We start from the raw sequence: 8,871 nt of genomic DNA, 5'->3' as shown, positions 1-8,871 counted from the left end.
CGGTGAGTCAAATGAAATATGGAGATATCGAAAAGTTATCAAGCTCAAATGTCTATTGAAGCAATAAAAATCGGGAGCAGAACAAACATGTACCTCTAAAAAACATCAGATTGGATCAGGTACCATAGAAAAGTAAGCATCCCCTATTGACCGGTCACACCCGCCGTGTGCTCATTGTAATGATCGAGCAAACGGAAAAATCTGTAAGTAATTCAGTGTTATAATATTGGCCTAACAATTAGTATGTATGAAAAACGTCAACATTCTACTAAATGATAGATTGTACAGTATTTGCAGACAAGGTCATTGTATCGACCATAGAACTTGCGAAATGATGACTTCAAACAAGACTATTGATATCCTTGTTTTATCAGTCATCAACTTATTTGTCAATAGCTTGCCTCTTTTTAGAAATTGTTCGTACGTGGAGTTTGCCCTTGCGTTTCGAATCAACTGGGAGAGATAAACCCCATATGCAGGTGATGAGGGATTATTGCTACATAGGTAAAGGGTTTTGACGATAGAAAGTTGAAGTCATCACATTTATGATAAAGTTTTGTTGTTAAGTTACCATTAACGTCTTTTCCTTGTAAAATATCCAAATATGAAACAGCTGTTTCAGACTCTGTGGTATCTTTTATTTCAAGTTCTTTGGGATATATCGAGTCGACATATGAATGGAAGTTACCATTGTTAATCGAAAAAAAATATCGTCGATAGATGTCGAGTTGAAGGCCACAGCAAGTGTCTTCTTCTCATGTATACGGTTTTGAATAAATTCTGCTTCAAACTCACTTCCATTGACTGGAACTATCTGTATATGAATATTATTTATATATATTTAGAAAATTTCAATGAAAATGTATTATTTTCTGGGCACATTTTTATACAGTATTTATTTATGATAAAATAAAATTTTGCATTTAAATCAAGTTTGAAAATTTAATTGATATTTATACAAGAAACTACGCGTGTTTTCTACGCCTTGTAAACATCAAGTCATGCATGCAGTATTTATTTCAATCAAACAGTTATTTACAATTTCTGGCACTTACTTTAAAATATAAAACCAAGCAACTCTCTAATGCTGAATACCAACATGTTTTATCATCTAAGTCTACAATGATTTTAATTTGAAATCATAACCGACTGTTTTAAAATACATTTGTACTATTAGAATATTAAAACACTCAATATGCAATTAATTTAATCTTACACGTAACATCGCATAAACACAGTATCATATTGTTTTTGGTTGGTCGACAGAAATACTACACGACTGATTGATTACTTAAACCGCAATCAATCAATGGCTCGCTGAAATTCCACCTGTCTGCATTATTAATGCTAGATAGCCTGCCGTTTGCGCTCTTTATCCCACATCATATAGGGCGTTTTGTACAAATGGACTCTTTATGACAACATAACGTTCGTAGAGCTTTTTGCAGCTAGTATTCGTTATTTCTGGATATTACTGCGCTGGTAAGTTGTAATGCATATGGATACAATTTTTTTTCTTTTATATCTACAGAATCTTTTTATGTTCTTATCATTAATTGCATCGTTAAGCTAGCTATGAGTTATAAAAATTTCAATTTATTTTTTCATGAATTATATTTATCTTTATTTTGTTCTTTACATTGGTAAAGATGGCTCGGAGTTAGTTTCCGTTATATAGCAATGCCATTCAATAGTTTACATCAAAAGCTACCATCGCATGCTTATCTTCATTCTAGGACCATCAAGAATATGTTATGCAAATTATGACTTCAATTGATGAACTTGTTTATTATTTCAAATTATTAAAAGAGTGACCATGACCTTGAGAAGCATTGACAATATTTGAAGTCTGTCATTAAAGGCAGGCAAATTGTTTACTTGCTCGTTTAAATTGTTCCGGTTGGTGAATTTTTAAATCAGTAATGGACTCGCTTTGCAAATGAACGTCAATCAAAACAAGAAACTGTACCTTTAAAATTTAAAGTTCCTCGGTGTTCATGTTTTCCAATTTTAAACTTGTGAGTAAGTATTTATATATAAATCTTTTATTTACAAATATTTTCTGTAACCTAGGTGTATGTGTGTAATTTCTAATGATTCTATTTTATATACATTATTTTGATAGATTTTCGAGATTGCTACAGATGGCTATACATTCTAGGAAAAGATATCATATATAGTCTGTTGATGGTAAGACCAATTCATTTTCAATCTCTGACGTACATTTACCATGATAAGAATAATACAGTTTGTCTTTACATATCACATCATAGCGATCTGTATAATTAATTTTTATCATTCAAAATAACATTTCATTTCTCAGACCGAAATAAAATCAAGACTGTTGTTGATTCTTGGATTTTTTTTAAAAGTGTATTGCATGGTTTATTCACATTTTCCTTTTATAAAATTTATCAATATTGAAGGAGTGAACTCCAGGCTAGATGTGTTTTTGAATTATTCCTAGAATCCAAACAAACACATCTTTTCGTTATATGCTATAATTTTAGTGTTAATTGAGGGAAACATGAATGATTAAGGGATCTAGTGTTAGATTTAGACATCAACAATGGTAAGGCTGAATTATCACAGATTAGCTTGGTTTATGTTCTAAGATCCACTACACGTTGATTTTTAAATAACTCAGGCGATGCAATACAGAATTTTAATCTGTTAGGCAACTTCTACCAAGACAAAGATGAAAAGCTGTAGCGTGTTTTTAATTTTACTAATACTTTAATCTTCATTGAATATCGACCGCTCCTTCTTTTTGTACTGCTTAACAATCATACATAAATCTTACTGACTTATGAACTAATGCTACCTAGTAATACCTTTATTATGACTTAATACAAGACAATAATAGTTAGAACGGAGACACAATTATCTTCGTTCCGTATCACTTTAGAATTACGTGGGAATTTTTTTACTTCATAGAAGTTGATTCCAATACAATTTTATCACTAGTATTCAATTGATCACATGCATAATGAACATTTCACATTTATGTAACAGCAGAAAATGCAAAGAATTTTTCTGAATGAATACACTATAAAGATAGAAACATCTCATGACCTTTATTATAAAAAGTACAGAGTCATTTATAGATGATTTTTATTTGCCTACTGGAGTTTTTAGACAGATGGAACCTCGGTCTTGAGAATTGCTCTAACTAGAACAGAGCAAGTTTGTCTAGTAAGGTAATCACATTATAACAACGCCATAAAATAGAAAATTCAAGGCCTCATTTTTTCCTCAAAGGTTTATTTAGGTAACCATCATATCTTGTTGCAAGTGGTATGATTTGGATTTTACAAACACGTATAAATTTAATAATGTTAAAAGTTTTTCCTCGGTTGAATATACTTTCCTCTACGTGGAGCATTCTACATAAATGTAATTATAGGACTTAGATATATGGACAATCGAATCCAAATTGTAATGCTAAAAGAAGTAATTAGAAATGCTGTTCATTATTTCATTTACAGAATGTATATTGTTTACCGGATTGCAAAGACTCTGCATACTGGGTCGAGGTCATTATGGGCGTTGAAATTATTCAGAATCTTAATCATCTTGTCATTTTAAATTTTTCGAAGCAGACCATGACTTTAAAATGCATTTAATATGAGAAAGTATTAATGAATAAATGCAAACATGCCACATTCTTATTTTGTTCATAAAAACCAACAAACATAGCATATGTTCTGCAATATATGTAGAAAGAAGGTGGTTAACAAAATGATTGCACTTCTGTGTAGTGGTTATTCACTGATTAGTAATACGTATTGCAATGTTAAATAATACAAATTTATTCAAAGGTGTGAACATGCGAATACCATACAGATAATTAACATTCTTTGACATATAACGTTCTCATTCTTTTCTCCCAGATGTGGTTTAAGATATTCTGAAACTAGACTTGGAACACTATTAACAGAAGCACAATCGGTAAGAACAATTTATATATGTTACTTATTATTGAATTTTCGATGCTTAAATATTCGTTGTACATAAAGTTTTAAGGTGTACATACATATACCAAATGATCCATGATAAAACCCTCTTTTCAAGATAATAAAAAGATTTAGAATCATTTGATATAAACTATTAGAAGTATGTCGTTTATCCAGATGAAATATTTTAGCAGACTTGTAAAGATGTCATCCTTTTTCAACTGGTTGTGCTTCCCCAGTCGCCATGTACGATCGAAACAAAAGTCGAAATTATCAAGGAATCTGGACGATGAAGGTGGATTTCTTTCTGTCAAACAACAAAAGAGGAAATTAAGTAGAAATACTACTCAGAGAACTGACTACGTACGTAAACAGGCTTCGTTCAGCGAGCAAGACAGGAAATACCAAGTCAAAAGTGAACAAAGGCTAGAGGACAGCACTGTACCAAACAAACGAAGGAGAGTTCAGGAAATATTTAACTTACCAAACACAGAACGTTCTGACAGCATCACAAGCCGTAACAACGGAAGTAAATACAGTAGAAATATCAGAGCAAAGGGGGACTTTGGGAGTGAGTATACTCCGAGGATGTACTACCACAACCACAATAGTATAGGAAACAAGTCTGAGAGCATGTACGGATATGTTCCTAAAACTATGCAGACATGTACTGCATCAAAAGCCCTTGAGGGAAACAGGGTGGACGATTTCTTTTCAAATCTTCACAGAGAAAATGCTCTTAATTTGTTTGGGAAGATGAGTTCAAGTAACTGCAGGCAAAATCAAATGATGCCTAAGTTTACCTTTACACATTCCCAGAGTCAGACTTCTTTGTCAACTGCAGATAAAGTATCCCTTATTGAGAGTGAGGAGTTGACTAATGTTGATGATCTTCCTTTAAACTGTGGTGAATTTTATTCCAATATTTCATCACGTGTTAATTCCATTCTGGAGGCTAGTTTCGATTCTATGTGGAATAGCAACGGGGAAGTTTTGTATTAATATTGAACTAGCTTAAAGTATTAATGATGCTTTTCTTTGGTCTACAGTCATGAATGCATAAATTTACGTGAAATATAAATGTACCGTAACATTTTTATATCCTTATCTTTATTTCTCATATACTTTTTCAGATTAGTTAATTGTTTGCCACTTAGTATCTATACGTTATTCTGAGCCTTACCATCAGCTATAGAATCCCTGACCCTCCTTTGGATTGAACTTTGATTTCTTGGGTTATTTTATATCCCATGTCTTCGCTTCATAATTTAATGATTTTTCTATAGCATACCCGAACGTCCCTGCATGTTTAACAAAATGTGTTCTCATCTGTCAATGCATGTAGATCGACAAAATGGAAATTTTCAGTTCTTCAACCTGTTTTATTTAGAACTGTTTCATGAAGCTGATTTTCTTAATATCTACTTACTGGGAATGTTTTAAAGATTATATATGTTTGTCGGTTTTCAAGGTCAATTATTTCAGCCGTTACGAAACTTTCTTCTCTATATTAAAACACTGCTGGTAAAGTGCGAATCGAGAAAATAATGGTTTCGGACACTCGCTACTATGGGCACCTGTGAATTGTCTGGTTAAATTTGTATCTTTTGAAATAACAAAATAAAAATCAATTTTCATAAAGCAAATGTACCAAATAGTTAAGCGATGAAATTGCTTTCATACCCAAAAAGTGCTCAACATCGAAATATACATGCTTTTTATATTGTGTTTTTCATGTACTCGTATTTGAATGACATATAGAGGGCAAGAAGACTAATTGGACAGATTAGTGGATAAATCTAACTTTAATTTAATTATTCAATGTTAAGGAGGCAAACATATGTGCTTTGAATAAACAATATCCAAGGAATTTGCTAATAACAAGTTAATAACTAGCAGTCATTTTGTAGATGCTACAACTGGTTTCTGTTAAACATTAATACGAGCGACTATTTATTAGTGTAAATATGATACGACAACTGGTTTACGTCTATGAGATTGCTGGTTTATGTAACTAAACGCGAAAAAATGCGAAATATTTACATTTTCAAATATTTTTTCCTTAAGATTCTTTGCAAATAAGAAAAAGTCCATGTTCTCATGAACTACCGTGGGAGGAGTAAGAATATTTCCATTGTGATATGAATAAAGTCAGAAAATAGTGCAATCTTTTTTAAAAAAAATAAATAAATAAATGATCGTTGGATGACAAAAATATGTGGCAAGTTATCCGGGAAAAAAATGTAAATATAAGATATGAATTTAATTTTTGAGAATTCATGAGGTACATGAACTACAACGCTTCACGACTGCATATTATTCGCTTCATGAAATGTGCCGGTGTAAAGGCGAATAATGATCCCCATAGAATAATGACCAGGGGTCATTTTTCGCCATCAAATAATGACCCCCGTTGAATAATGACCCCCGGTCATTATTCAACGGCGAAAAATGACCCCCGGTCATTATTCGACGTCGAAAAATGACCCTTTTACCCGTAGAAAAAGTATCATCACCCTAAAAATCTGCATAACCCACCTGAAAAAAAAATGACCCCCGTAGAATAATGACCCCTTGTGAATTAAAGAGGATTAAAGGTGAAATTTTTAGGGGGCAAAATAAAAATAATTTAGCAAGAGACCTGTTGGCCAAAATGCTCACCTGAGCTAAATTAGGAATAAATCGATGATATGTTGATCTCATTACATGTACATTATAAAATTATTGCTGTTTTTAAGGTCAATGCGATGATTCAGAATCTAGAGGAGTAAAAGATTTATCGAGCCCAAAGTTCGAGGTGAGCATTGTTTTTCGATGGTGGAAAATCATCGTACTGACAGAAAAACAGCAATAATTGTTTTATTATGATTCAACGATTAAATTGATACAAACTGTTTAAGCAGACATATCAAGTTTCTTGTTTACATTTGCTCAAGTCATAGCCATACACAGTGAGAGAATCGGAGTTAACATTAGCATATCAAGTAATAATTTTGCATTTGAAATCTAGTTTTGGTGCAATGTAGAAAAAAGAAATGTCAAGCATAGCATCGAAAAGGGGAATGGGGCATTATAAGAGGCAAAATGACAAATTACCTAAGAAATATCTTTGATGAACCCCTTAAAAAGTCTATTGCTGTAAGGGGGATTTCCTTTTTCTCTACTGTATCAAAAAGTTGGGGTAGGGCAACCAGACTTGCAATGACCATTTTGAAGCGAAAAAATTACCTTCATGAAAACGGAAGGGGGAGGACACTCCTACCCCACCCCTGATTCTAGAATGTTACGTTCAGCTTGTCCACTCAAGTAGGAGGGATTTTTTTTATCTATACTGTATAAAAAAGAAAAATAAAATGATGTGTCACAATGATAAATTGAAAATATTTATCTACTTCAATATACACTGTATTGAAATGTTTCCATATTGATTTGACAAACGTATCACTGTTTTGCAGTGGATTTCTAAAGAAAATTATTTCTCTTCCATCTATGTATCCTATTCTCAGGCGACCATGTTAACAGACTTGAAAGTACATAATCATTATGTACATTATACTGGGATTCTTCTTTATTACTTCTATATATTTGAAAAGAAATTCCCATTGACCACTATTTATAAATAAAATTGAATGCACATTATGCGATTGTGTATATTTCAGACATGCAGAAATTTTATGTCCTTTTTATGTTTGCCACGTCTGCTTTATATTTGGACGTCCTACTGACTATAGACGATAAAGACCAACTTACAACTAAATTGTCTGACAAGCGGGATGACTTCAGCTTTTTCCATCGTCAATTTTCCTTAGTTATGTAGTAATATTCCGCTATCATTTGCATATGATGTTAACGTCTACCAAATTATTCGATACCAAAGAACACGATTAAGTTTTAAATCGAGGTAGGCTCCTGACAGATACATGTAAGTTGATGTTACAGGGGTTTCAAAAACCTCATTTAAAGTCAGCATTTCGTAAATTCAATGGTCGTATCACTGACCCTGTCAACAAATATAACCTATAATTGGGTCAATTATTTGGCCTTTCTTCTATACTAAATTCGACAACGGAATGTTCCCTGGTTTATTAATAGGGCTCATGGCAGGTGTGACGGGTCAACAGGGGATGCTTACTCTTTCTAGGCAGCTGATCCTACCTCTGTAATTTTCAGGGGCCTTTTTTATGCCCTGTTAACAGAATTGTATTGTTTGTAGATATTTTAAAATCATCACTGTTCGTTATCTTCTCCTTTTTTTATTAGGAAATATATCCACGGTATGTCGTTCAGATATTATGTCATTTGTGATACATTCTAACTCATTTGCACAACTTTTTATGTCATTCAAAAAATATATAAATATTACATTGCATAACTTTCCGTATATTTTTCCGAAAACTTATTCATTTTTTTTCGTTCACTTTAAAAAAAAATGATCGTACTCAAAGCATGCTGAATACTTTGAGAGACATGTTTACCATTGAAAGAGCCAGAACATCCTACTTGTATGTTTTTTTAGCTATGAATGTCTATAATCAGTCAAATATCCAAATATGAAATAAATGGAAGGCAGTCATAAAGAGAGATTACGTTAAGAGTTATTACCAATAGTAGCCAATTTGCGATTTTCAATATGTGCTGAGAACACAATAGGCTTAAAAGATAGAAATATGCATGTAAATGTAATGTTGTTTTATTGCATTTTAATTGTTCTTTCGTCCAGTGTTAATCAAAAAGGGCATAATTTAAGAAGAATTAAACATTGAGGATCAAACCTTGCCATCAATCACCTGTTTTAAAATGTGTATCACTCTGTTGGAAAAGGGGTCATTTTCCAACGGGGGTCAATTTTTATAGGACGCACATATAAAAATATGACCCCTAGGGCTCTTTTTCTACAAAAAAAAAATATTTTTTC

The 8,871-nt window shown here is 32.4% G+C and overlaps 1 protein-coding gene across 2 annotated transcripts; it reads left to right on the top strand.

Moving 5' to 3' along the window:
* Nucleotides 1-1,418: 1,418 nt before the first annotated feature.
* Nucleotides 1,419-5,055, top strand: LOC133205794 (uncharacterized). 2 transcript variants are annotated; one of them, XM_061341672.1, is made up of 4 exons: nucleotides 1,419-1,482; nucleotides 2,126-2,190; nucleotides 3,894-3,951; nucleotides 4,151-5,055. In XM_061341672.1, the coding sequence occupies exon 4, from the start codon at nucleotides 4,161-4,163 to the stop codon at nucleotides 4,956-4,958; it is 798 nt and encodes a 265-aa protein (XP_061197656.1). In that variant the 5' UTR covers nucleotides 1,419-1,482; nucleotides 2,126-2,190; nucleotides 3,894-3,951; nucleotides 4,151-4,160; the 3' UTR covers nucleotides 4,959-5,055. The 2 variants fall into 2 exon arrangements, with proteins under 2 accessions (XP_061197656.1, XP_061197655.1); XM_061341671.1 differs by having other exon boundaries at nucleotides 4,148-5,055.
* Nucleotides 5,056-8,871: the final 3,816 nt, after the last annotated feature.

The sequence above is a fragment of the Saccostrea echinata genome, unplaced genomic scaffold (genome assembly GCF_033153115.1).
Source record: "Saccostrea echinata isolate AGI-Se365-2 ecotype Australia unplaced genomic scaffold, CSIRO_AGI_Sech_v1 ptg000054l, whole genome shotgun sequence".
Lineage (NCBI taxonomy): Eukaryota > Metazoa > Mollusca > Bivalvia > Ostreida > Ostreidae > Saccostrea > Saccostrea echinata.
The sequence above is the reverse complement of the archived record's forward strand: the minus strand, read 5'-3'. Positions and strand labels throughout refer to the sequence as shown.

What these genes read in the sequence shown, in the direction of transcription:
- LOC133205794 (XM_061341672.1), top strand. Translation starts at nt 4,161, where the DNA reads ATGTCATCCTTTTTCAACTGGTTGTGCTTCCCCAGTCGCCATGTACGA.